Source organism: Pogoniulus pusillus, chromosome 12 (genome assembly GCF_015220805.1).
Source record: "Pogoniulus pusillus isolate bPogPus1 chromosome 12, bPogPus1.pri, whole genome shotgun sequence".
Taxonomy (NCBI): Eukaryota; Metazoa; Chordata; class Aves; order Piciformes; family Lybiidae; genus Pogoniulus; species Pogoniulus pusillus.
Window position 1 is genome coordinate 33,552,969 of NC_087275.1, and position 27,747 is coordinate 33,580,715.

Here is a 27,747-nt window from a genome sequence, read left to right on the forward strand (position 1 = left end):
AGTACAAAACCAGGTGAAGCAGCCTGGCAGCAGCAGCTCACCCTTACAGTTCCCTTGCTCCTGCAAGAGGCTCTACAGACACACAGGTGTGTGGTGGGTGTAGCTGCCTCCTTGCTGGGGGTGTTCTGGGCCAGGCTGGCTGAGGCCCTGAGCAGCTGAGTCTGGCTGAGAGGTGTCCCTGAGCATGGTGGGCAGGTTGGAGCAGAGGAGCTCTGAGCTCCCTGCCAGCCTGAGCCACTCGGGGGTTCTGTGATTCCTGTTCCCCAGCCAAAATCAAAGTTGTGACTCTGCTTGTTGGGTTCTGTTGGCTTTGTTGTTTGTTTGGCTGCTTTCTGGCCCACTGCAAGCCAGGAGCTCTGCTACTTCAAATGGGTTATTTTGCTTTGCAGTAGTGTAAAAGAAAAACAGAGCCCTTGGAACCCCCCAGAGGTCTGTGGAAGCTCTTTGAGCAGTCAGGCTCCTTTGTGTTCTCTGAAGAACTGTTGCATGGGTTTCAGCTTTAAAGTCACCTTCTTGACTCCTGCAGTGAATTGGTCTCTCTGGAGCTCCAGGAGGTTTGCCAGGACAAGCGAATCTGTGTTCTCATTTGTTACAGTCTACACCCCAGAGCAAACAAGCCAGGGGCTACAAATGATGTCCTGCCATTAATTCTCTTCCTGTCAGAGTCCTACATCAGCAGTTGCTCGCAGACCTCTCTGAGAATGTTTCACTGGGGAGGAGAAAGTCTGCTTTGAATTAAGTGAAAAGGAAACTGCTCCTTTAGCCAGGGAAGCAAACCGAGCACACAAGAGGAGCCAGCTGCAGGACCTTGCACTTTGACTTGTTGAACCTCATGCAGTTGTCAGTGGCTCACTGCTCAAGCCTGTCAGGACCCTTTTGGATGGATCCCTGCCCTCAGCTTGAAGAAACCCTCCTTTCATTTGCTGGCTTTTAGTGTTGTTACAATTAATGACTTGCTTTGCAGTTTCAAGCTGCCTGCCCATTGCAGCCTGTCTGCCTGTTGCAGCCTGGATGTCTGTCGCAGCCTGTCTGCCTGTTGCAGCCTGGATGTCTGTCGCAGCCTGGATGTCTGTTGCAGCCTGGATGTCTGTCGCAGCCTGGCTGCCTGCCTAACGCTGGAGGTGAGCCACCAAATCCTGAGTAGCTCCTGTTTAGCTTGGTAGGCAATTCAGTTTGCAGCCAGACAGCAGAAAGCAGGCAGGTACTGCACTGAGGGGCACCATCAGCACAGGCAGCAGTGCTGTAAGGCTGTGCAGGACACAGCACACATCAGGTGAAGATGCTTTGCATCTCCAGCAGCAGGTCTGAGGTCTGCAGGAGCTCCATCTGCTGTTGTCACTGCAGGCTTTGCTTCCTCCACCAAGAAGCCCTTACCCCTGTTTAGCTCTCAGCCTGAGCTCCCATCCAAGAGTCCTGGCACTTCAGCCTGTAGGGACTCTAGGATATAAATTCCCAGGATGTTTTCAAAGAGTTAATCAAATACAGTCTGAAAGGCACAAGCACAAGGTTCACTTGAGAGGCCTCCTAACCCAGCTGAGGCTGCATGCTGAAGCACTTCAGTGGGGACTCAGGGCTGCTGAGACAAGAAAAAGGTAAACCCACATCTGGTGTGGCCAACAGGCTGTGGCTTGGCAGCACCACCTGTGGGAGACTCTATCTCACCTGGTCCAGAGCAGGTAAAGGCAGAGCTGCATCTGCGCCATGTGGGCCAGGAGGCTTCTTGCAGAGCTGATGCTGGTGGTGCACTGGCTGCCACGGTCTGGCTGGGGGGACAGGTTGGGCTGGGGGAGCTTGGAGCTCTGCTCCAGCCTGGCTGAGTCTATGATCCTATGAAATACATAAACACAGGCACAGGTAGAAGTAGCCCTGAGCTCTGCCAGTGCAAGGCCACCAGGCCTTCTGGAGGGTGCTTCTGGCAGGGAGAGCGCAGGCAGCACTGTGGACTGTGTGCCCAGGAGCTCCTAGGCTGGACCAGTGACGAGTCCGAGGAGCAGTGAGCAGCTCTCCAGCACTAACCTGAAGAACTAAACCAGATGGAAGGACACTTAGGGCTTCCCTTCAGCACAAAGACTGCAGATATGGTTCTCCACCTCGTTCTGGAGCACACTGAATTGCAGCAGATCAGAAACTGCAAGCACTGTGGCTTTCTGGCAGGGTACTGGGCTTCTCTGTCTGCTGCTTAACTTCACTAACTGATCTTGCTCTGTGCTTGCAGCTGTAGGCCACAGTTCTCCATCCAGGACTGTCCTGCACTAATGCTCTCCATTTGGGGCTTCTGACAGTTCTCCACTTGGGGCTTCCAACAGTTTCTGCTCTCCTGAATCCAAAGAAAGAAAACGTCCTTCTCTCTGAGCTCCTCTGAGCACTCCCACACCACTGTTCCACATCATGAGACCCCTTTCCCAGGACGGTAGCCCCCTCTCTGCGGCACCATCCCTGCTCCACAGCTCTGCTGGGAGCTCTTTCTGAAAGCCTCATCACCTGGTCTTGTCCATCAGTGATGCTCTGAAATGAGCAATGGGCATGTCTGAGGCACCTGGAGTGCAAATCAATGCAGCAGCTGTGTGCAGATGGCAGAGCCACTTCAGGGGCAGATTTTGCTCTAGACATGCAGCAAAAGCAGCACTGCCTACCCGGCTGGGGACAGCCTGAGAGCAGGCTGAGGCAGGGGGCAGAGCAGAGAGCTCAGCAGACATGTCCCCTGCATTTTCAAGAGCACAGAAGTGGTCTCCCTGAGGCCAGATGTCACCTGCAGCCAGCACAGAGACATAGCAATCTCTTTTAAGTGCCCTCCGTCTTCTCCCTCCATTAACTCGATTTATGAGGGTGCCTCAGGGAGCGCTCAAGCACCAGGCTTGACAGCAGTAATTACTCTGCTGCCGCTGTTTAATGTCTTTACTCCTTGCTTTCGGTATCCCACAAGGCACCCTCTGACCTTTTACATTCCTCAAACGAGGCAGTACAAGCGCCGAGCTCAGGCACTCAGGGAGACAATTTAATTCTCTTCCCCTGAGATCAGAGGACAGATGCTGGATCTGCTCGGCACCGGTGACAGTGTTAAGAGTGAGCAACACAACACAGCCAGAGAACTGTGTCTGCCACCTCCCCTCCTGCTGCTGCATCCCTGTGCCACCTCATCCTAGGGCCACTGCACCCTTGGGAATTAGTCACGGCAGAGACTTGGCAGCTTCTCCGCGAACTTCCCAGTGGGAAAATCCCTCTCCCTTTCCAGAAGGCTTTGCCCATCTCCCTGGCAGACCTGTCGCGGGGCTAACACACACACACGCCGGTGGAGGCAGGTTTGCCGAGGCGCACAGATGCCAGGCCGCCAGCGCCAGCCACCGTCCGCCCGGGCAGCCAGCTGCACCGCGGGCCCTGCTGGCGCTGCCGGCAGCTGCACGCCAGGCTCCGGGCGAGGCGCAGAGCCAGCCAGGGCGGGCAGGTGTCCCGCAGCCGGCCGCGCTCCGCACAGCCCACGCAGCCGCCTGCCCGCGGGCATCACAGCGCCCTTCGTTACCAGCAGCAAGCTCAGCACGCGTGGCACAGCGACCCCAGGGCACCGCCGCAGCTCCTGCCACGCGTGAGCCCGGGGCACGGCAGCAGGGCAGAGCCCCGGTACTGCGAGGCGGCGCTGCCCATCGCCTCCGCCGCTTTGCCCGCAGGCCGCTTTTGTTGTTGTCTTTCGCGGCAACCGGCCCGGAGCGGCCTCCGCTGCCGCACCACGGCCCGGGCAGGCGGGCGCGGCCCCGGCCGCGGCGGGACAGCCCCCCCCGCGCCCCCCAGGCGGCGGCTCCCATTGGCCGCGTCCCCTCCCGCGAGACGCGGCGCCGGGCGGCGATTGGGCGGCGGGCGGCGATTGGGCGGCGGGCGGGGGGCGGCGATTGGGCGGCGGGCGGGGGGCGGCGATTGGGCGGTGGGCGGGGGGCGGGCGGTTGCCGCGGGGACGGCGCGGCCGTGCCGGAAGTGGGGGGCGCCGCGAGCGCCGCGGAGCGCCGGCCCCGGCAGGTACGTGCCGCGCGCGGCCGCACGCGCCCCCCGCCCCCCCGCGGCCGCCCCGCTCCGAGCAGCCTCTCGAAGGGCCCCCGCGGCCGCCCCGCTCCGAGCAGCCTCTCGAAGGGCCCCCGCGGCCGCCCCGCTCCGAGCAGCCTCTCGAAGGGCCCCCGCGGCCGCCCCGCTCCGAGCGCCTCGCCCGCAGGGGCCGCGGTGCGGCCCGCACGGCAGGCATGGCCGGGCCCGGCGGCGGCGAGGGCCCCGGGGGTCGTTGCGGGCGGCCGCCGGCGAGTGATGGCACTTGGCGGTTTCCCCGGCAGGAGCGGGCCCGTGATGGCGGCCGCAGGCGCGGCGGGACGGGCGCACAGCGTCTGCATGGTGTCGGACTTCTTCTACCCCAACATGGGCGGCGTGGAGAGCCACATCTACCAGCTGTCGCAGTGCCTCATCGAGCGCGGGCACAAGGTGCTGGTGGTCACCCACGCCTACGGCTGCCGGAAGGGCGTCCGCTACCTCACCAACGGGCTGAAGGTCTACTACCTGCCGCTGAAGGTAATGTACAACCAGTCCACGGCAACGACGCTCTTCCACAGCCTGCCCTTGCTCAGGGACATATTCGTGAGGGAGAGGGTCACCATCGTCCATGCCCACAGCTCCTTCTCCGCCATGGCCCACGATGCCCTCTTCCACGCCAAGACGATGGGGCTGCGGACGGTGTTCACCGACCACTCCCTCTTCGGGTTTGCGGACGTCAGCTCGGTGCTCACCAACAAACTTCTGACCGTGTCCCTGTGTGACACCAACCACATCATCTGCGTCTCCTACACGAGCAAGGAGAACACAGTGCTGCGAGCAGCTCTGGACCCACGCATCGTCTCGGTCATCCCCAACGCCGTCGATCCCACCGACTTCACCCCAGAGCCGTCGCGGAGGGACGACAGCACAGTGACGATCGTCGTGGTCAGCAGGCTCGTGTATAGAAAAGGTAACGGGGGACAGGGCTGAGTTCGGTTTGGTTGTGCCATTCTGGAGGAGATGGTAAGAAAGGGCTTGGTTTGGTACCACCCACGCTGGGGCTGTGGTGGGCATTGGGTGTGCTGGGTGGCAGCCAGAGCAGTGTGGGCACAGGGCAAGGGAGGGGATTCTGCCCCTTGGCTCTGCTCTCCTCAGACCCCCCCTGCAGTCCTGGGGGCAGCTCTGCAGCCCCCAGCACAAGCAGGACATGGAAGTGTTGGAGGCAGCGCAGAGGAGGCCACCAAGATGCTGAGAGGGCTGCAGCAGCTCTGCTGTGAGGCCAGGCTGAGAGAGTTGGGGCTGTGCAGGCTGGAGGGGAGAAGGCTTGGAGGAGAGCTTGGAGTGGCCTTGCAGGGTCTGAAGGGGGCTGCAGGGGGGCTGGGGAGGGACTAGTGACAAGGTCTGGGAATGAGAGGAGGAGGAATAGGTTTGAAGTGGCAGAGGGGAGATTGGAACTGGATGTTAGGAAGAAGTAAGGGTGGTGAGGCACTGGCACAGGTTGAGGGTGGTGAGACACTGGCACAGGTTGCCCAGGGAGATCACATTGAGTGATTCTGTGCTCCACAACCTCTCTGAAGGTGTTCAGGGCCAGATTGGATGAGGCCCTGAGTGACCTGTTCTAGTGGGAAGTGTCCCTGCCTATGGGGTTGGAGCTGGCTGAGCTTTGAGGTCCCTTGCAACCTAAACCAGTCTGTGATTGGCTTTTCAATGGTAGCTGTAAGGTGTCAGCCCTGAGTTTTCCTCTCTGTGCTCTATGGGCTCAAAGGTGCCTCCCTCCAGACATGCTCCATCTCTTCAGCATTACTGGAAGGTTTTCCTTGGGGCCATGCTCCAGGCCCTGACCCATGCCTCTGTTAGAGGTGCTTTTGCTGTGTCTCCTGTGCTCAGATGCCAGCAGGCTGGTTTCCTCTTGGCTCTCTGCTGGCGGTTCACAGGTTGTCTTCCTTTCTGAGTGCTGTGTTCTGCAGTGGAATCGACTTCGAGACACTCTGAGGCTTCTGCTCTTGGGGTTGTGGCAGTAGGCTTCGTTGAGCCAAGTTCTAAAATCAGATACAGTAACAGCTTGCCCTGCATTTTCTGCTCATAGGTATAGATCTGCTTAGTGGCATCATTCCTGAGCTCTGCCAGAAGTACCCAGAGCTGCATTTCCTAGTTGGAGGGGAAGGACCAAAGCGCATCGTCCTGGAAGAGGTCCGGGAGAGGTACCAGCTGCACGACAGGTTGGTGCTCTCTTAGCCTTTAGTCCACTTCAGGGGACCTTTCCCTTTGGTCCTGGCAGCCTGTGCCAGCCTGGGGGTCGTTAATGGCCACACTGCTCTGAGGCTGTGGTGCCTGGATCACCTGCCAGCACATGGCACGAGCTGTCAGAGCCGCCTGAGAGGAGGACTCCTGGGGAGTTACTGTTTCAGTAGGAAACTCTTCAGGGTAGTGCTTACCCCCTCTGTGTTCTTGTGATGCTCTGACCCTGTTCCCTGCTGCTGCTGTGCCTCCAGCATTTGTTTTGTGGGTATGCATTTGCCTTTGGGCTCTCCTTGCTGTTCAAAGGCAGTTTTGTGTGGCCAGGACAAGGCTCCTCGTTTTCCCCTGTTGCCCACACTGCACTTCAGTCAGTGACTGTGCTGCTGAGATGTCACTGTCCTTATTTCTCCCTTTTCTAATTCCCAGGATCTCTTAAAAATCACAGGTCATGGTCATTGCATTCTAAATCCCATTCCCCCCCAGAGTTTGAGGGTGATCAGAGCCCCCACTGAAGATGCAGGTAGTGCATCCAAAGCAAGGGATGGCTTTGTGGCGTTCACAGTCCCCCTGTCTTACTCTCCCACGCAGGGTACGTCTGCTAGGAGCCTTGGAGCACCAGGATGTTAGAAATGTTCTAGTCCAGGGGCACATTTTTCTCAACACCTCCCTCACTGAGGCCTTTTGCATGGCAATTGTGGAAGCAGCAAGCTGTGGTTTACAGGTAAGAAGAAGTAATAACGAAGAGACCTCAGCCCTCTAGAATGCCTGCGTCCATCTGAACTTAAACATCCAGTTCCATCTGTGGCTTTCTGGGGAGCAAATACCCCTGGAAGCTGCTGGAGCTGGGAATAGCTTCCAGGTCTCTGAGCTAAGCAGGCTGCCTGCTCTGTGTGTTGACCTTCACAGAGTTTCAGGGCAGCTGATCTTCCTGAGGGTTATTTTGCCTCTGCTTGTCGAGGGGCTGCAGAGGTGGCTCTTGAGCACGGGCCAGTCAGGCCTGTTGAGTCAGCAGCATTGTCCTGGAGCTGTTTCCTTCTTGCACCAACAACTGGCACCTGTTTCCTTAAATGAACTGAGGATGTGCTGGCCTTGCCGTGGAGGGATTCAGGAGAGGACTTGGGGAGAAAGAGGAAACAGTAAAAGCCTTTCTGGCTGATTTCTGACTCAGACTAGCAACTCAAAACTAGTTAAATCAGCAGCCATAAGGAAATTTGCTTCTCAGTCTGGCAGGCGTTGAAGGAAATCCACTCTGCCAGCTCTCTTCCCAGGCCCGAACTTCCAGCAGAGGCAGACTTCCCAACGTGCAACCACTCGTTGAATCCTTTTTGTTTCCTGCTCTCCCTCGGTGCTGCATCCCCCCAGCAGCAGCTGTCAGTGGTGGTGTTCTGCAGTAGTGCTCTTTGTTCCCCTTCCCCAGGTGGTGAGTACCAGAGTGGGAGGCATTCCCGAGGTGCTGCCAGAGAACCTCATCATTTTATGTGAGCCCTCTGTCAAATCCTTGTGTGGTGGCTTAGAGAAAGCCATTGCCCAGCTGAGAGCAGGAGCACTGCCATCTCCAGAGGCTGTTCACAAGGAGGTGAAGACCTTCTATACGTGGAGGAATGTAGCAGAGAGGACCGAGAAGGTGAGTACAGCTCTGCTTTCCTCAGGTCAGCTCTGCAGCAGCTGCTGCTTTGCACCTCTGCTGTGTGCACTCTGTGTAGCTTTGTGCTCCCTCCAACACCTGCTTTACAAAGCTTCACTGAAGACTCTTCCCCCCAGATGCCTCACTAACTGGGTGAGGTGTTCTCTATTTGCATTCTTCCTGAGCCATAACTGTTCTGAGGAGCAGCCTGGGGTTCTGCTTGCATTTCTACCTGTCTGCCTGTTCCTGTTTTCACATGAAGTGACTTTCCTGGCATCATGGGGAGTGATGGCTGAAAGGAAACAAGAGGCCACTGCAGCTTTGTCTGGCATGAGCTAGCAAGTGGTGTGAAGTGAGGAGAGGCAGTTCAGTGCTGGCAGGCTGAGCACAGCTGGACTGCCACAAGCTATGGATATGATGGAAGCAACACTGCTGAGATCAGACTGCAGAGAATGGGACGGGTTGGAAGGGACCTTAAAGGTCATCCAGTTCTATCCCCCCTGCCATGGGCAGGGACACCTCCCACCAACCCAGGTTGCTGAAGGCCTCATCCAACCTCCAGGGACACCCACAATCTCCCTGGGCAGCCTGTGCCAGGCTCTCACCATCCTCACTTTAAAGAATTTCTTCCTACTCTCCAGTCCCAATCTGCCCTCCTCAAGCTTCAGTCCATCCCCTCTCATCCTGGCACTCCCGGCCCTTGTCCAAAGTCGCTTCCCAGCTCTCCTGGAGCCCCTTCAGGCACTGGCAGGCTGCTCTGAGGTCTCCCTGGAGCTGCCTTTTCTCCAGGCTGGACAGCCCCCACTCAGCCTGTCCCCATAGGGGAGCTTCTCCAGCCCCCTGAGCATCTTGGTGACTTCTGTGGCTCCATGTCCCTCTTCTGCTGTGCAGGTCTAATTTCAGGATTCAAACTGCACTTCAGTGTGAAAACTCAGCTGCTAGTGGAGAATGTTAACTGCAGTCATGGCATCAGTCACTGCTGCCTTCAGCCCCTGTGCTGCACTCAGCTGTGTAAGTGGGGCAGCATCAGGTCTGACTGGTTTGCGTGGCCCTGTGGAAGCACTCTCGGTGCAGTGCATTTGGTGGCTTGTAACTACAAGCAGCATTTCAGCTGCAGTGTTTTGGTAGAGGTTAGGTAGATTTCAGTTTCCTTTATAACCCTGTAGTGAAAAGAACAAAATTCTCTGTGAAGGGGCCATGCCCATGGACCAGTCCACGAAGGGTGACTAGCAGGAGGATGGAGACTCCCTTTGCCAAGGAGTCCCATGGGTGATGGGCACAAGTTCCTGCCGGAGGTTGCCTTTGGACTGCAGGAGGAAACGTTTCCCCATGAGCACAGCCGGACACTGGGCTCCTCTCCCAAGGGCAGCAGTGGGGTCCCCCACACTGGGCAGTTTCCAGACCCAGCTTGACAGAGAGCAGGGCCAGCTCTGCTCAGCGTCACCTGCAGAGGTGGTTTGGGGTGCCCGAGGGGGCAGCGTGTGGTTCTGTGCCAGCAGGCGGCGGGCAGTGCCTGCGCAGGGGCCGTGCCTGACTCCGGCTGTCTCTGCCCCACAGGTGTACGACAGGGTGGCAGCCGAGGCGGTGCTGCCCATGGCAGCGCGGCTGGGCAGGCTCCTGGCACACTGTGGCCCTGTCACCGGCCACATCTTTGCTCTCCTGGCTGTCCTCAACTTCCTGCTGCTGGTGTTCCTGAGGTGGGTGCATCCGGAGTCCGTCATCGACGTGGCAGTAGACGCCACGGGGCCCAGAGGTGCGTGGCCCAAGCAGTGTCCCGCGGGGAAGAAGGGAAGAGTGCCGAGCTCCTGAGCCGCGCAGGCGGAGAGCACGCTGGGGGCTTCCTGCCTGCTGCCGGGGACACTGCTCCTCAAGTGCTTCACTTTGCCTCTTGAAGCTCTGGGACAGACTTGCTCAACTGTGCTACCTCAACATAGGGTGATGTTTTCATGGGGGTTTGGAGCCCTGCAGATGTCTGGACGTGGCTTTTGCACTTCCAGCTGGGAGCAGAGCACAGGGTTTGATCTGTGTCAGAAGCCTTGGAGACAAAACAGTTTTCATTTGCCAGCTCAAATACTGCAGGAAGCAGAGCACAAACACAGGTAGTTTGCAGCAGTCTCTGCTGATCCCCCCCAGCTCCCTCAGCCTGTGCTCACAGCAGAGCTGCCGCAGCCCTGGCAGCATCTTTGTGACCTCCTCTGGGCAGGCTCAGTGTCCTCTTGCTGGGGACAGCAGCACTGCAGGCAGTGTTTAATTCAAACACCACCCAAGCAGCTCTTCGAAGATGACCCTGGCATCTGAGTGAGTGCTGAGGTCCATGACCAAGGACATTCCAGAGCCTTAGTCCTAGCAGCTGCGTCCCTGTGAGTGTTTTGCCTGCAGTGTTGTTACTGAGAAGTTCTTCCCTGGTCACACCAGGACCATCCTGTTGCTCAATCAAAACGGCAGCATGAATTATTGATGTCTCTTAACAGGAGCTGGGTTTGTCCTGTTCACTGCCCCGCAGGGAAGTCCTCTCAGCTGATGGCATTTTTTTGAGTACCCAGGTGCAGCAGTCCTGTCAGTTGGAGATAACTCAGCCTCCAGAAACAGCTCAGGCCCAAAACCTCCTCCAGCAGACTGTGCCCAGGTGTCCCCAGACAGAGACCTCTGAAGGGCTTAACAAGCACCACTCTGCTTGCTCATTCTCTCCACCCTCTCTGTTTTGTTTTGGGGCTTGTCTGGGTTGCTTCCTTTGTTTGGATGCTTGGTTTAAAACGTTCCCTGTCCCTTCCTTCTGACCAGAGTGGCATTTCAGTCCTGGCTGGAAGAGACAGGGCTGAGTGTGTGTAGCTTCACCCAGCCCACACCAGCAGCACTGTCAGACAGGTTCTGCAAGTGGAGTCACAGTATGGCTCAGGCTGGCAGGGAGCTCAGAGCTCAGCTGCTCCACCCTCCCCACCGTGCCCAGGGACACCTCTCAGCTCCACCCTCCCCACCGTGCCCAGGGACACCTCTCAGCCACACTCAGCTGCTCAGGGCCTCAGCCAGCCTGCCCAGAACACCCCCAGCAAGGAGGCAGCCACAGCCTCCCTGGGCAGCCTGGGCCAGGCTCTCAGCACCCTCACACTCAACAGCTTCTTGCTCAGCTCCACTCTCCCCCTGCTCTGCCTCAGCTCCAAACCATTGCCCTTGGCCTGCCTGCAGCCCCCCTCAGCACAAGTCCCTCTGCAGCCTTCCTGCAGGCTGCCTTCAGCTCTTGGCAGGCAGCTGTGAGCTGCCCCTGGAGCCTTCTCCTCTGCAGGCTGCACCCCTAGCTCATCCTCATAGCAGAGGCCTTTGGGAAGGCCCCCCCTGAGTGGCAGTGACCCCTGGGTGGGTTTTTCATGCAGAGAAGTCCCCCCAGAGCAGTGGCTCCTTGTGTCTGTTAGTAGTGCTTGGTCACCTCTCCCTGGGGCCACATCCCAGTGGGTGACAGGAGATGATCATCTTCATGTCACCCAGTCCCTGCCCAGGGCACAGGCTGCCTTTCTTTCCAAGCATTACTGAAGACTGAAGTCTTCTTACCTGGTGTTAGACAGCAAATTCATAGTGCAGTGCAGGAGTGCTGCTCCCAGAGCCCTGGAGGGCAGGGCTCAGAGCCCAGCTTCTGTCTGTGGAGGGATTCAGCCTCATGGCTGGCATAGAATGATAGAACCAGGCAGGCTGGCAGAGAGCTCCAAGCTCCCCCAGCCCAACCTAGCACTCAGCCCTGCCCAACCAACCAGACCATGGCACTAAGTGCCCCAGCCAGGCTTGGCTGCAACACCTCCAGCCACGGCCACTCCACCACCTCCCTGGGCAGCCCATTCCAATGCCAATCACTCTCTCTGACAACGACTTCCTCCTAACTTCCAGCCTAGACCTGCCCTGGCGCAGCTTGAGGCTGTGTCCCCTTCTTCTGGTGCTGGCTGCCTGGCAGCAGAGCCCAACCCCACCTGGCTACAGCCTCCCTGCAGGCAGCTGCAGGCAGCAATGAGCTCTGCCCTGAGCCTCCTCTGCTGCAGGCTGCACCCCCCCAGCTCCCTCAGCCTCTCCTCACAGGGCTGTGCTCCAGGCCCCTCCCCAGCCTTGCTGCCCTGCTCCAAACACCTTCCAGCACCTCAGCAGCTCTCTGCAATGGAGGAGCCCAGAGCTGGACACAGCACTCCAGGGGTGGCCTGAGCAGTGCTGAGCACAGGGGTGGGCAGAAGAACCTCCCTTGTCCTGCTGCCCACACTGCTCCTGAGCCAGCCCAGGATGCCATTGGCTCTGCTGCCCACCTGGGCACTGCTGCCTCCTCTTCAACTCCTCTCTCCCAGTACTCCCAGCTCCCTCTCTGCCTGGCTGCTCTCAGCCACTATGGCCCCAGCCTGTAGCTCTGCTTGGGGTTGCTGTGCCCAAAGTGTAGAACCCTGCACTTGGCCTTGTTCAATCTCATCTTCTGGTTTCATTTGGCTTATTTTCAATGAAACACAGTGCCAGGGAACCATCAGCACTCACAAGGCCTGGATCCTTCCACCAGAGGTTTCAGCCTTTTCTCTCTCCCTTCCACTCTGCACTGTATTACAGTCTGTGCGTTTCCAGCTCTGCATTACAAGGGGAGGTCAGGTCAAACGCTGCCAAACCAGGGTGTGGCCTGCTTCTCCTGACACACCTGCTGCTTGCCTGGGAGCTCCTTCCCCTTCCCTGCAGGATGGGTATTGCTCAGGGGTGTGTGGGGCCATGCAATGAGGAAGGACAGAAAATCTTCATGTTCCTGCTTGCTGCTGGTGAGGGCAGTGACTGCCCAAACCCTTCCTGCCCCTGCAGCTCTGCTGCTGCTCCACTGAGTAACTACCCTTGCACAACCCTTGGGAGGACTTGCTTCAGCTCCTGGCCTGCTGCAGTGGCGGAGGAAGAGGTGATTCATAGAGTGGGTTGGGTTGGGTTGGAAGGGACCCTAAAGATCATCCAGTGCCAACCCCTTGCCATGGGCAGGGACACCTCCCACTGGAACAGGTTGCTCAAGGCCTGGTCCTGAACACCTCCAGGGAGGTTGTGGAGCAGTCACCCAATGTGATTCTGTGCTCCACAAACTCCCTGGGCTGCCTGTGCCAGTGTCTCACCATCCTCACTGCATAGAACTTTCCTCTCCAGTCCCAATCTGCCCTCCTCAAGCTGAAAGCTGTTCCCTCTCAGCCTGCCATGATGGCACTGGGTGATGTTGGCTTCCAGTCTGAAAAGCTGGCAGTGGCTGCAGTAGCAAAGTGCCAATAACCACACCAGTAACAGCAGGAGAGGAGCTGCTGAGTGCCTTCACAGCGCTGCTCAAGAACCCCAAAGGGGTCACTTGTGCCTGGAGGTAGCATCTGGTGGCTGTGGAATGCTGGGAGGATGTCAAGGAAGAGAAAGCAGCACTGAGTCCTGTCTGGCTTTCGTGTGGAGAAGAGGGAGCAGCCAAGCACTGCCCACAGAGCAGGCCCCCGGCACTGAGGGCATCACTGAGCTGTGCTGAAAGCCCATCCTGAGGGCACAGGAAGGAACTGTTTGCAGTCCTCTGGAGCAGACCCTGGAGCTGCAGGCAGAGAGCTGGCAGATGAAAAGCCTGTGTGGAAGGAAAGCAAGGGAGGCAGAGTCCTCTTGGGCCGTGCCTGCTGGGTGTGGATGGGCCTGCAGGAAGGTCAGGGCACTGTGATGCCATCTGTGGAGGGCCCTGCGAGGTACCCATCTGTGGGGGGCCCTATGAGGCACCCATTCGTGGAGGGCTCTGCAAGGTGCTCAGGGCAAGCACTGTGATGCACCCATCTGTGGGGGGGGCCCTGTGAGGTATCCATCAGTGGGGGGCCCTGCGAGGTACCCATCAGTGGGGGGCTCTATGAGGCACCCATTTGTGGAGGGCCCTGCGAGGTGCCCAGGGCAGGTATTGTGATGTACCCATCTGTGGGGGGGGCCCTGTGAGGTATCCATCAGTGGGGGGCCCTGCGAGGTGCCCAGGGCAGGCCCTGTGATGCCCTCACCTTTGTGTCAATGTTCCCCCAACCTTTAAAAATAAACTCTTTCCCTTTGGCCCTTCCTGCTCGTGGCCAGTTGGGTTTGGCAGCTGTGCTGAGGCCTGGGCTGGACTGCTGATGGGCACAGCTCTGAGGCCCCTGCCCTGTCCTGCTGACCCCCTGAGGCTGCCAGGTGCCTCCTGGTGAGCTCGGCAGGGGGCCTGGCCTGGTGTCAGATCCCAGCTCGGTGCCAGCCAGGTGTGAGCTCTCTGGCACACACCAGTCCCGGGAGCTGGCTGCTGCCGTGGGGGGCATTGGCACACGCCTCTGGAGAAGGTGCCACCCTCTGTGGCACAGGTGCTGGGGGCAGACGGGCACCCATTGCCTGCTGCAGTGCACTGCTGCCTGCCTGGGCAGGTGAGCAGTGCCTGCAGCTCCACCTGGGCAGCCTCTCTGCACGGCCCTGCCACCTCACACAGCAAGTGCAGAGTGGCAGGGAGGGCTCTGGGGGTCTGGAGGGCACCTCTGAATATCCCAGTCCCGAGGGCTTGGGCAGCACTTTCAGTTTGCTCCCTGCCTGGCACATTCACAGCCTCTCACCCTTGGCATTGTGCTTGAGTGTCAAATGCCAGAGCAGAGAGGAGCCCAGGAGGCATTTCTGGTCAGTGAGGAGCAGCAGGCTCTGTGCAGCCTGAAATAGCTGCCAGGGCACGCCGAGAATAGCTCAGTGCCCCCAGGCCGGGACGCCGCTGGAGAGCAGAGCGAGATGGAGGGCAGAGCTGTGCTGCCTGCAGTCACTAACCTTTACCAGGCCATCTTTGCTTTGTTTTGCTTCAAGCTTCTCATTAAGATTTCCTTGGCTTTGCTGACCCATTTCTACATTGTGAAAGGCAACAGGAAAGAGGCTGCCAGGATAGCAGAGGAGATCTATGGCATAGTCCCAGGTAAAGTAAACCCAAGGAGACTAACACTGAGCTCTGGTTTTGCTGCACTGTTGTGACGTCCAAGAGAGGAATCCATTGCTAAATGCATGGGGAAGTGCTGGGACCTGAAGAGCCTCCCACTGTGGGGGGCTTTGCAGTGCTGCCATGATTCAGAGTGCAAAAGATCTGCCTCCAACAGCTGCCCAGGCAGGAAGAGGGCAGCATGAAGAGATCCTGCAGGAAGGCTGCAGAGAGACTTGTGCTGAGGGGGGCTGCAGGCAGGCCAAGGGCAATGGTTTGGAGGTGAGGCAGAGCAGGGGGAGAGTGGAGCTGAGGGAGAAGCTGTTGAGTGTGAGGGTGCTGAGAGCCTGGCCCAGGCTGCCCATGGAGGCTGTGGCTGCCTCCTTGCTGGGGGTGTTCTGGGCCAGGCCGGAGGAGGCCTTGAGCAGCTGAGTGTGGCTGAGAGGTGTCCCTGGGCACGGTGGGGAGGTTGCAGCAGAGGAGCTCTGAGCTGCCTGCCAGCCTGAGCCACTCTGTGACTCCCAGGTGCTCTGATTCCTTCCTGCCACTGCCATAACAGTTGGCAGTCAGGTGTCTAAGGCTGGCAGCTGCACTAATAAACCAACACAGCATTTTCAGGTTGTCACCAAGGAGGACTCATTTCCTGCCTGGAGACTCTTACCAGCACTCTGAGCAGGCAGATTTGTGTGTGGTACCTTTTGGGGCACTCGCTTCACCGTAACTTGTGCCACCACCACCAGGCGGGCACCTGAGGTGAGTAGACCATGGGTGGTGTCAAACAGGCACTCAGAGCAGGAGACTGAGCTGTGGCCAAGAGAAACAGTGCAGCAAGGGACTGCTTTCCCGAGTTGTTGTGCACAGCCACTCCTGGGTTACTCATCTCTTCCTCCCCACAGCTGATGCCAGCTGTGTGCCATCTTTTCTCCACGCAGCTATGGTCAGAGACAGAACAAACAGTTTCTGCTCCATGCAGGTCCTTACCAAAGTGCCTTGAAGTTTAGGAGGCCACAGCATATTTTTTCTGTAAGTTGCCATTTGCACACAGCCAGGCAGGGATCACCTTGCAAAACACAAGGTCCTGTGGCACTGCTGCCGGGGCTCGGTATTGGGTTACAGCTGGAGCTTCACAGCCCTTTCTCAGCAGTGAGGGGACACAGCAGCAGCAGAGCTGCTCCGTGTCTCTGTAGGCACTCCAAAAGACACAGCTTTGGCACACATGGCGCTGACAGCTGGGAAGGGAAGAAGTGCCCCATACGGGAACTACGTCTGCCACAGCTTGCAGGCAGGTAGGTTGCTGTGGGTGCATAGCAGCATGCAGCAGCATGAGCTGCTGTGGGGCATGCACAGGCCTTGTACCTGCATGCAAGTGTGCTGCAAGAGGGCTCAGCAGGGCTCTGCACTCTGCTGCCTGACCTGCTGCTGAAGCCACCTGCTGCAGAGGAGCCCCAGGTCTTGTCACATGTACTCACAGGATGGCTCAGGCTGGAAGGGATCCCAGAGCTCACCCACCATGCCCAGGGTCACCTCTCAGCTAGGCTCAGCCAGCCTCAGGGCCTCATCCTGCCTGGCAGGAGGCAGCCACAGCCTCCCTGGGCAGCCTGTGCCAAGTTCTCAGGACCCTCACACCCAACAGCTTCTTGCTCAGCTCCACTCTCCCCCTGCTCTGCCTCACCTCCAAACCATTGCCCTTGGCCTGCCTGCAGACCCCCTCAGCACACGTCCCTCTGCAGCCTTCCTGCAGGCTGCCTTCAGCTCTTGGCAGCAGCTCTGAGCTGCCCCTGGAGCCTTCTCCTCTGCAGGCTGCACCCCCCCCAGCTCCCTCGGCCTGTGCTCACAGCAGAGCTGCTCCAGCCCTGGCAGCATCTCTGTGGCCTCCTCTGGCCTCCCTCCAGCAGCTCTGTGTCCTCCTCCTGCTGGGGACAGCAGCACTGGAGGCAGGACTGGAGGTGAGGTCTGAGCAGTGCCAAGGGGCACAATGCCCTCTCTTGCCCTGCTGCCTACACTGCTCTGGCTGCAGCCAGCACACAGCTGCCTGCTGGGCTGCAGGAGGGCACTGCTGGCTCCTGGGAGCTACTCAGCACCCCCAAGGCTCGTTCTTCATTGCTGCTCTCAACCCACTCTGCAGCCAGGTTGTGTTTGTGCCGGTCTTTCTGAACAGAGTTTGCCTGTGTCAGGCCCCAGCACGGGAGGGATTTGGGCTGGGCACCTTTGGATATTTCCAGGGGAATGTGCCTCAGTCCCTGCCTGGTTCCCGTTTCCATCGTTTCTCCTGGTGCAGCCTACTTGGTGCTTAGGAAGCTGGTGTTCTGCTGTGCCAGCTGGTCCTTCCATGCTAGCTTCCAGCCTTAGGAGCCTAGGAAAAGCTTCTTAAGGACATGGGAACACAAGTGGTGACTCCAGTTAAAGCCTAGCCCCTGAGCTGCAGTGCCTTCTGGTTCAGGAAAGACAAGGACACTCCCTTGGCCCAGGCTGGAACCTCTGCTGTGTCCTTGGCCTCTAGGTCCCAGGGATGTGTCTGTGCCTCTCACCGACTCCTCCTTGCCTCAGGAGTTTCCTGCAATGGAGATAAATCACCCTGGGCAAATGCTAGAGCAGAATGTCTGCAGAGCAGAGCCTGCGTGCAGACATGGAGCTTGCTTCTGGGCATGCAGCTGCCTGCTGCAGAAGCGCTGCACTCCCTGCCCTGGTGTGGCTGCAAGCTGTGACACAGGACGAGGGAATCTGCTCTCCTCCTGAGCTCCAGGGGCTTAGCCTGGCCTGACTCTGCCTGCAGGGAGCAGCTACGCCGAGGGATTTTATTTAGACGTGTATTAAGATAGGAGGAAGGCCAAGGCAGGCTGCAGGAGGAGCCTGGGCGGTCCAGCACTCCAGGGCATCAAGAGCAGCAAAGCCTCAGGCAGACTTTATTTTTCCACGTCTTTAGTGAAATCTCCAGTGGGAAGGAAGGTGGAATCTGTTGCCTGGTGGTCTGTGGTGGAGGTATAACTATGAACTTGTCAGCTCAGGGGGTGAAGCTGCCAGGGACATGCTAGAATTACCTGAGGGACAAGCCTCCCTCGGGGCCCCTGTCTGAGCCTCCTGACAGAGGGCGAGAGAAGCTGCAGTGTGACTTGTGACAAAGGCTCCCTAGGGAAGATGGAGACTGCTGTGGTTTGGGTAGAGCTGCAGGGCTCTGGAGTCCTTGGGTGAGTCCCTGCAGCACTGAACTCGTGGTGTTGGCTGCATGCTTTGACAAGTGCCAGGGAGGCTTTGCTGAGGTGCCTGGGCAAGCACCTTGGCCCTGTGGTGCCAAGCCCTCTGCTGCTCTCTGTCAGCTTCACCCTGCCCCAGGCCGATTCTGGCCCTGGCCCGTGTTCACACACAGCTGCCTGCCCAGGCTGCCACTGCCTACCCCAGGCTGCTGCTCCCTGCCCCAAGCTGCTGCTGCCCTGCCCCGAGCTGCCGCTGCCTGCCCCAGGCTGCCGCTGCCTGCCCCGAGCTGCCGCTGCCTGCCCCAGGCTGCCGCTGCCTGCCCCAGGCTGCTGCTCCCTGCCCTGAGCTGCCGCTGCCTGCCCCAGGCTGCCGCTGCCTGCCCCGAGCTGCCGCTGCCTGCCCCAGGCTGCCGCTGCCTGCCCCAAGCTGCCGCTGCCTGCCCCAGGCTGCCGCTGCCTGCCCCAAGCTGCCGCTGCCTGCCCCGAGCTGCCGCTGCCTGCCCCAGGCTGCCGCTGCCTGCCCCGAGCTGCCGCTGCCTGCCCCAGGCTGCCGCTGCCTGCCCCAGGCTGCCGCTGCCTGCCCCGAGCTGCCGCTGCCTGCCCCAGGCTGCCGCTGCCTGCCCCGAGCTGCCGCTGCCTGCCCCGAGCTGCCGCTGCCTGCCCCAAGCTGCCGCTGCCTGCCCCGAGCTGCCGCTGCCTGCCCCAGGCTGCCGCTGCCTGCCCCGAGCTGCCGCTGCCTGCCCCAAGCTGCCGCTGCCTGCCCCGAGCTGCCGCTGCCTGCCCCGAGCTGCCGCTGCCTGCCCCGAGCTGCCGCTGCCTGCCCCGAGCTGCCGCTGCCCTGCCTTCACTGTGCTGGTTGCTGTTGCCGTTGCAGGCAGCTGGGCAGACCGCTCCCCGCTCCACGACGCTGCCTTCCAGGGTCGTCTGCTGTCACTGAAGACTCTGCTGGCACAGGTAAAGAGAACCCGGGAGGCAGCACAGCCTCTGCTGAGCCGCAGCTGGGAGATGCTGCTCTGGAACAGCTGCAGCAGGGCATGAGACGGGCAGCTCGCCAAGCTGCTCGCATGGAGGCCTCGGACAGGTTTGCTTAGGTAGGCTGCAGGGGACAGGGCCAGGAGCAAGGCTGCTGCAAGGTAAACGAAGGTCCTCCTGCTCATCTCAGTGACACACCACACCCTGGCACCAGGGACAGCCTGGGCAGCTGCCATGTGGGAAAATAGGTAGGCAGTGTGGAGTACAGCTCTGTCCAGCTTGCTGCTCAAGTTCTTCCCACAGAGAGAGCTCTGCCTTGGAGCCTCTGCCCCAGAGGAAACCCAGGGCTCAGCAAAAGAGCAGGAGGAGAGAACAGAGGCCAAGGTGCTGGGTGTGAAGGTGGCAGCTGCAGGTTGTGACTCTTCTGGCTTTGCCACATTGCCTTCATGCTTTACCTTCCTCACCACCTTCTCTTAAACTCAGTCACAGAACCCCAGAATGGCTCAGAGCTCCTCTGCTGCAACCTGCCCACCATGCTCAGGGACACCTCTCAGCCACACTCAGCTGCTCAGGGCCTCAGCCAGCCTGGCCCAGAACACCCCCAGCAAGGAGGCAGCCACAGCCTCCCTGGGCAGCCTGGGCCAGGCTCTCAGCACCCTCACACTCAGCAGCTTCTCCCTCAGCTCCACTCTCCCCCTGCTCTGCCTCATCTCCAAACCATTGCCCTTGGCCTGCCTGCAGACCCCCTCAGCACAAGACCCTCTGCAGCCTTCCTGCAGGCTGCCTTCAGCTCTTGGCAGCAGCTCTGAGCTGCCCCTGGAGCCTTCTCCTCTGCAGGCTGCACTCCCCCAGCTCCCTCGGCCTGTGCTCACAGCAGAGCTGCTCCAGCCCTGGCAGCATCTTTGTGGCTGTCATGTAGCATGAATGAGCAACTGCTCCCATGCCAGTCAGGACAGCTGCAGGGAAATGAATTCCCTGAGTGTGAGCCCTGTGTCCTGGCATCAGAATTCCTATGTTCAAGGCAAATCATTTTTAGCAGTGAGCCCACAGAACAGCCTCAAGGAGTGGAGCTGCCTGTGTGAAAGCCTCCACCACAGACAACTCTTGAGTTGTTTCCCCTCCTTCCCTGATCCCTCTTTCCCTCACCTGCTGGTATCAAATGATTTCTATGGAAAAGCAAGCAATGGAGGTTAGGGATACTAAGGAAGCTTTGCTGCTTTCCTGGCTGCCCTCATCCTTGTTTTTGCTGGCCTCACACCATTCTATCAGTGGTTACACTCAGTGCTGCACTGCTCGTGGCTGTGCTCTGGAGAAGCAGTTGATGTGGTTACTCACCGTGGAGTTAATCCATCCTCTCTCCTTCTCCTGAGGGCAGTGAGTTTGGGCAAGAGGGATGAGGTTCTACTGATGGCACAGTGATGTGTGTGGAGACTGAACTGAAGCTGGTTCACCACAGCTTGATGAGTGCAGGGATGAAGCTGTCAGCTCCTGAGCAGCACTCTCAATACTCTCCACTCCCAGCAGAGTCACTCTGCCTAGAATTAAATATGGAGCTGTAAATTAGGTTAATTCAGATGTGCAACACTCAGGGGCCCTTGCTGCAGGACCACAGCTTTCAGACAAGCTCATGAGGTTTCTGCTTCCCAGGGGATGCCTGAGCATAAGGAAATGATGCAGTGCTGGAGTGTGGCAAGAGCTCAGGGACTCACCAGTGCTTGTTCCAGCACCACAAGCTGAGGCAGAGCAGGGGGAGAGTGGAGCTGAGCAAGAAGCTGCTGTGTGTGAGGGTGCTGAGAGCCTGGCCCAGGCTGCCCAGGGAGGCTGTGGCTGCCTCCTTGCTGGGGGTGTCCTGGGCCAGGCTGGCTGAGGCCCTGAGCAGCTGAGTGTGGCTGAGAGGTGTCCCTGGGCACGGTGGGGAGGTTGCAGCAGAGGAGCTCCGAGGTCCCTTCCAGATTCTCTGATCTCCACTGCCTAAGGCAAGGGATTGTCGCCTTGCCTTTCGCCTGCACTGAGTGAGTTCCATTGTTTCAGCTCTGGGTAGCCGAGGAGGGCTGCGGATCGCCCTGTCCCCTCCCCGGAGCACACGGAGGGCATTCCTCCTGCAGCGAAGTGCTGGGTGTTAAGTGTGAACCATCCACACACTTAGCAGCAGAATCGGCTCCACGTTTCCCCAGCGTTCTCCCTCTGGTCCCGGCTCTGGCGCCACGCAGGGCACATCTGGCAGCAGCTTTTACCTCTCTAAAGCTTTCAGAGGAGTGACAAACGATTGGTTTCCTACCCTGGATTTCCATCTTCGGGTGGCGGCAGCAGCTGTTCGTGCCGCCCTGTGCCTGCGGCCGGCTTTGCACTGCTGTCTCAGTCCCCACTGCTGCCCACTCACCAGCAGTGCATTGCTGCCACCCCCTGAGCTGCAGCGCTCATGGCACCTCAGATGGGCACCCGTGCTGGCTCTGCCTGCTCTCCTCCGGCGCGGCTCGGGAGTCCGAGAGCCGAGCCTGAGCTGCGCTCCGGAGCAGACACCTCAGCACTGCTGCCTCCCTCCTGAGCGTGGCTGGTGGCCCCCACGAGTGCTCAGGAGCTGGCCGAGGGTCTTGCTAAGCCACCCTCCCTCAGGGACTGGGGTCCTGGCCAGGGGTATGGGCAGGGCAGGGCTCCTGAGGATGGGGCTGGGCTCTTCTCAGCGCTGGACAGCGACAGGACAAGGGGCGCTGGTACAGACGGAGCGCAGGAGGCTCCGCCTCAGCGTAAGGGAAACCTTCTTTGTCTTCAGGGTGCCCGGAGAGGCTGAGGGGTCTCCTCTGAAGGCTTTCACCCCTTGCTAGGATGTGTTCCTGTGCGACCTGCTCTGGGTGTCTCTGTGTTGCTGGGGGGTTGGACTAGATGGTGTCCAGAGGTCCCTTCCCCCCGCTGCCATTCTGTGCCTGTTTGTGCAGAGCTGTCATTTAGGGCAACATATACCTGCAATAGGGCCTCTGGCAACCCCAGCTCTGCCTTTCCATGTGCACTGCTCCCTGCTTGGTCAGCTAAGAGGTACGATGCCTGGATGGGATTTGTGTCACCAGGTGCTTGCTGCCTCTGAGTAGAATGCCCTGGGCATCCCACATAGTCATTCCTGGCACAGAAAGCCTCTGATGGACTGGAAAGAGCTGGAGTGGCATGGGATGGATCCTCTTCTAGAGGAGCCTGCATCTCTCCTGTGGAGCAGCCAAGGTGCCCAGAGCCAGCCCTGTTCAGGGAGGTGAATTGGAAAGTCACAGAATGGCAGTGGCTGGAAGAGACCTCCAGACAGCATCCAGCCCAACCCCCTCCCAGAGCAGGAGCATGGCACAGGGCAGGGCACACAGGAACGCAGCCAGAGGGGGGTTGGAATGTCTGCAGAGGAGGCAGTTGGAGGATCCCACAGGTGTAGCAGTTCTTGGGGGAGGCAGTCAAAGAGCCGTGGTTAGCTGTGCACTGTGCAGAACCAGAACCAGGAGGCACGGCTTGGCACTAATGCAGCACGGGCACCTTCCCTGGCCACGCAGCCAGCCACGGGGCTCTGTGTGCCAGGCTGCAGCCAGCCCCTGGGCAGCCCTGGGGTACAGGCAGGACTCTTCCCTCCCCTCACAGGGTTTCAACGTGAACCTGGTGACCACCGACGGTGTGTCTGCTCTGCACCAGGCCTGCCAGGGGGGCCACGTCGCCTGTGCCAAGCTGCTGCTGGAGAGCGGTGCCCAGGTGGGTCCCTGGGGGCAGTGCCCGCAGCACAAAGCTGCTGCTGGAGAGCAGTGCCCGGGTGGGTCCCTGGGGGTAGCGCCCGCAGCACAAAGCTGCTGCTGGAGAGCGGTGCCCGGGTGGGTCCCTGGGGGCAGTTCCCAGAGCACAAAGCTGCTGCTGGAGAACGGTGCCTGGGTGGTCCCTTGGGGGGCAGTGCTTGCAGCACAAAGCTGCCTGCCCCTGCAGGGCTGTGGTGCAGTGCCCTGGGGCACAGCCAGCAGGCAGCCTGCCAGGAGCAGCTGAGCAGGGAGTGGGGCAAGGGAGCAGGGCTTGGTTCGTGTGGGTGATGGATTTGCCTTTGCTCCCTGCCTGGGCTTGGTCTTCCCTCTGTATGGGAAGCACTGCCATGCCCAATGGGCAGGGACATCCACAGCCTCCCTGGGCAGCCTGTGCCAGTGTCTCACCACCCTCACTCTAAAGAATTTCTTCCCAATCTCCAGTCCCAGTTTGCCCTCCTTAAGCTTCAATCCATTCCCCTCTCATCCTGACACTCCCAGCCCTTGTCCAAAGTCCTTTCCTGGCTTCCTTGTAGTCCCTTCAGGCACTGGGTGGGTGCTCCAAGGTCTCCCCAGAGCCTTCTCTTCTCCAGGCTGAACAAGCCCAAGTTGTTCTCAACAGCTCCAGGAGGAGCACTGCCAGCAGAGAGTGTCACTGCCTTATGGCACCGTCTCTCGAGAAAGAGGAGGAGGTTCCAGATGTTGTGCCACACTGTGTACCTCTGGGCATCAGCTCTGGCATCAGATGCCAGGGGCACTGCTGGTGTGCCCAGCAGGCATGCTGCAAGGGCCCTGCTCGACCTGCAGACCTGCTGAGCCTGCGTCTCCGTTGCAGGTGAATGCAGTCACCATCGAGGGGGTCACTCCTCTGTTCAGTGCCTGCTGCAGTGGCAGTGCCGCCTGTGTCAGCATGCTGCTGGAGTTCGGGGCCAAGCCGCAGCCTGGCAGCCACCTGGCTTCGCCCATTCACGAGGCCGTCAAGAGAGGTAACAGCGAGGCGTGGGGGAGGCTGGCAGCACCTGAGGGCTGCAGCTTTTACTGCTAGTAAAGGGCCTGAACAGTTTGTGTCCATGCAGGTGCAGACCAGGGGGCTCGGCTCAGTCCCAGTTCTAGAAGCTGTAGATCACAGAATCACAGAGCCAAGCAGGCTGGCAGAGAGCTCCAAGCTCCCCGGCCCAGCCCTGCCCAACCAACCAGACCATGGCACTCAGTGCCCCAGCCAGGCTTGGCTGCAGCACCTCCAGCCACAGCCACTCCACCACCTCCCTGGGCAGCCTATTCCAGTGCCAATCACTCTCTATGCCAGGAACTTCCTAACAACATCCAGCCTATGCTTCAGGGCCTGGGGCCATGGTAGCTGGGTTGTGGGGGGCTGCTCCTGAAGGTCTCTTTCAGCCTGAGTGATTCTGTGGTTCTGGCTACTCACCCTTTGGGTCTGGGTGCATTCTGCTCTCCAGCACCTCAGTGCTGGCTCTTCACTCCACAGGCCACAGGGAGTGCATGGAGATCCTTCTGGCCCATCAGGTTGACATCGATGAAGAAGACCTGCAGCATGGGACCCCGCTCTACGTGGCTTGCACCTACCAGAGGACAGACTGCGTCAGGAAGCTTTTAGAGCTAGGTACAGATGGGGAAGGGGCTGGGGAGAGCTGTGGTGGTGTAAGCCAGCACTGCTGGTTTCTCCAGGCCTTTTCTCCCTTGTAGACATCATGGACTATTTGTATGGGAGGTGTTTGGGCAGCCTGAGCCTGTGAGACTGCTTGGAGGCTGTTAAAAATGTGGCCCACATTCATGAGGGATTGATGTTTCCTCAGCAAAGTGACAGAGACCTCCCTGAGCCTGCCCAAGAGTGTGAGAATGAAATGCTTCTCATTGCCTAGAGTGGTGACAGGAAGCACCTGCAGCACTGGCTGGCACTGCTGACCACATCAACTCACTATCAGATGCTGCCATGGGTGCTGAAGGCAGCAATAAAGCTGCCTGAAGGAATGATCGCTGCAGGGCCAGGCACAGCCCAGGGGGCAGCATCTGTTTCTGCTGTCCCTGTGTGTGAGCTGACTTGCACCTGCGGCAGCTGTGGCCTGGCAGAGTTAGGGTGAGCATGGCCCTTGCTGTGCCCTGAGGCATTACAATGAGACACCTAAAGGTGTTGTTTTCCCCCCTGGTAATTAATCTATGCTAGGTTCTCTGTTATGAAGAAGTCCACAGAGCACAAGGCAGGCTTTGTACACCCAGTGGGCTGAAGGTCAGGTCCATCACAGACAGGATTTGGTGGCTCAGAGGAGTTTTGCACAGCAGATGGATGCTGCACTGCTGCTGTTGAGAGAGCTGAGGGCGTCTCGTGGTGCCAGCCCAGCCACGTGTCGAGGCTGCTGGTTCAGGCAGCTGCCCCTGCCAGCTCTCACCGTGCCCTGCTGTTCCTCAAGGAGCCAGCGTGGACCAGGGCAAGCGCTCAGACACCCCCCTGCACGCCGCGGCCCGCAGCGCCAGCCCCCAGCTGGTCACCCTGCTGGCAGACTATGGCGCCAGCCTGAGGTGCAGGAACGCCGACGCCAAGAGCGCCCTGGACCTGGCCGCACCCAACAGCGAAGTGGAGCGGGCACTGCTGCTTCGGGAAGGTACTGCTCTGCTGCCCCCTCCTCTTCTTGGGACAACAGGTTTTAGCTCTGCTGCCTCAGGATGCTGCATTGAGAAGAGATGCTGGCTCCCCTCCCCTCCCTGCTTCTGCCTGCAGGGCAGCTCCCAGGCACTGAGTGTGGTCAGTGCTGCAGGCAAGCTCTGTGCCAGCCCTCTGCACACAGCTGGGCTTTATGGAGAGCATGAGACACGGCCTTGGTCTTCCCTGCCTTGCTGCCTTTATCTGTGGCTTCTGTCATGCCCACACATTCCTGTTTAGTATCTTTATTGATTATCTGGACCAGAGGATTGAATCCAGCATCAGTATGTTTGCAGGTGACACCAAGCCAGGAGCAGGTGTGGAGCTGTTGGAGGGTAGGAGAGCCCTGCAGAGGGACCTGGTGTGCTAGTTTGAAGCTAGCTGGAATATTTTGGTGAGAAGAATTAGATTACAGGCTGTGAAAATGAAACAGGCCCTGGCCTGGCTCAGGAGTAGTGTGGGCAGCAGGACAAGGGAGGTTCTTGTGCCCACCCCTGTGCTCAGCACTGCTCAGGCCACCCCTGGAGTGCTATGTCCAGTTCTGGGCTCCTCCATTGCAGAGAGATGTTGAGGTGCTGGAAGGTGTTTGGAGCAGGGCAGCAAGGCTGGGGAGGGCCCTGGAGCACAGCCCTGTGAGGAGAGGCTGAGGGAGCTGGGGGGGTGCAGCCTGCAGCAGAGGAGGCTCAGGGCAGAGCTCATTGCTGCCTGCAGCTGCCTGCAGGGAGGCTGTAGCCAGGTGGGGTTGGGCTCTGCTGCCAGGCAACCAGCAGCAGAAGAGGGGGACACAGCTTCAAGTTGTGCCAGGGGAGGTTCAGGCTGGATGTTGTTAGGAAGCTGTTGACAGAGTGATTGGCACTGGAATGGGCTGCCCAGGGAGGTGGTGGAGTGGCCGTGGCTGGAGGTGTTGCAGCCAAGCCTGGCTGGGGCATTTAGTGCCATGGTCTGGTTGGTTGGGCAGGGCTGGGTGCTAGGTTGGGCTGGGGGAGCTTGGAGCTCTCTGCCAGCCTGCCTGGTTCTGTGATTCTAGGAAAGCTTTTGCTTGAATGCTTCTCACCTCGTGTGACTCCTGTCCCCGTGTCGGAGCTGTTCAGGCTCAGCAGTGGCAGCTGCCTGAGCAAAAGCAGCACCTGCAGTTCTGCTCCAGCTGCCCTGTGTAGATGAGTTTGTGTAGATACAAAAATATCCCAATATTAATAACTTTACCTTCCTGAAGTCTGGTTTTGATTCCCACTTTCAGATTGTTGCCCTCTCCCCCGTTACAGAGGGACTGCAGGGGAATGAATTGTCCCTGGTTTCTTCACCTGTCTCTTCAGTCCTGCTTTCCAATACTTTGTCAGAGCTAACATTCGCAGCTGCCCTCTTTGCTAGAAGCAGCCCAGGCTGAAGAGTTTTCTAGAGTATTCTTTCTACTTCCTGACTTTTCTGCTATGGGTACTTGGATGGCTCCCTTTGACTGCTCCTCTTCCTAGCTATTAAGTTGACTGAAGCTTGAGAAGGGCAGAACTTCCTTAGAGTGAGAGTGGTGAGACACTGGCATAGGTTGCCCAGGGAGGCTGTGGCTGCCTCCTGCCTGGAGGTGTTGAAGGCCAGGCTGGATGAGGCGTTGAGCAAACTGGACTGGTGGGAGGTGTCCCTGCCCATGGCCAGGGGTTGGAGCTGAATGGTGCCTTCCACTCTAACCCACCCTATGAATCTAATCTATGAGTGCTGAGCAAGGGCTGTGCACCCTGCTGCCCTCTCTCCAGCACAGCAGCCAGGCAGGCATGCACAGCAGCCAGGCAGGCATGCACAGCAGCCAGGCAGGCATGCACAGCAGGGCTTGGTGCTTAGCATGTTCAGATCACTGAACCAGCGCTGACAACACAAACTGAATATCAGCTATCATGTCCTGAGATTTCCCCAGCCTCAGCAGGTCCATGTGTGGTGCTTGAGCTGATCTGCAGACCTTGCTGGGTTTGTTGCTTTCTGACTTAGAGGAGTGGTGGGGCTGGGGGTGCTTCTGGTTGTTTGTTCTCTGCCAGGTCCTGCCAGCCTTGCCCAGCTGTGCCGGTTGTGCATCAGGAAGCTCCTGGGCCGCTCCTGCCTGTCTGCAATCCACAAGCTGCACCTGCCTCTGCCTCTGGAGAACTTCCTCCTTTATCGATAGCCTGTGACTGTCCTGACCCTGGGATAGCAAGAGGAGCAGATGGTTCTTTACTCCAAAAGTATTGCATCCAAGGAAAATGATCCCAGACATCACTCGTTGTCTGCTGTGGGTATTGACCATCAGCTGCCAGAGCACATTAAAGCCTGTGACTGGTATCCTGGGTGCAGTTCCTTCACATCCACTTACATCCTCCTGAGCAGCTGTGGGGCATGAACAGCTCACCTGGCATGTGTGTAGATGCCTGTGCCCCCAC

General features: G+C 59.0%; 1 protein-coding gene across 5 annotated transcripts; it reads left to right on the plus strand.

The window, feature by feature from the left end:
* Positions 1 to 3,971: 3,971 nt before the first annotated feature.
* On the plus strand, positions 3,972 to 27,649 carry LOC135179944 (phosphatidylinositol N-acetylglucosaminyltransferase subunit A-like). Of its 5 annotated transcripts, none has more exons than XM_064152110.1 (12): positions 3,972 to 4,005; positions 4,311 to 4,975; positions 6,092 to 6,224; positions 6,832 to 6,964; positions 7,661 to 7,867; positions 9,425 to 9,620; positions 18,843 to 18,922; positions 22,550 to 22,657; positions 23,528 to 23,678; positions 24,179 to 24,313; positions 25,119 to 25,310; positions 27,370 to 27,649. In XM_064152110.1, exons 2-12 carry the CDS (start codon positions 4,324 to 4,326, stop codon positions 27,492 to 27,494), a joined length of 2,112 nt encoding a protein of 703 aa, XP_064008180.1. In that variant the 5' UTR covers positions 3,972 to 4,005; positions 4,311 to 4,323; the 3' UTR covers positions 27,495 to 27,649. The 5 variants fall into 5 exon arrangements, with proteins under 5 accessions (XP_064008180.1, XP_064008179.1, XP_064008181.1 ...); XM_064152111.1 differs by lacking the exon at positions 3,972 to 4,005 and having other exon boundaries at positions 4,454 to 4,542; positions 4,644 to 4,975; XM_064152109.1 differs by lacking the exon at positions 3,972 to 4,005 and having other exon boundaries at positions 4,204 to 4,975.
* Positions 27,650 to 27,747: the final 98 nt, after the last annotated feature.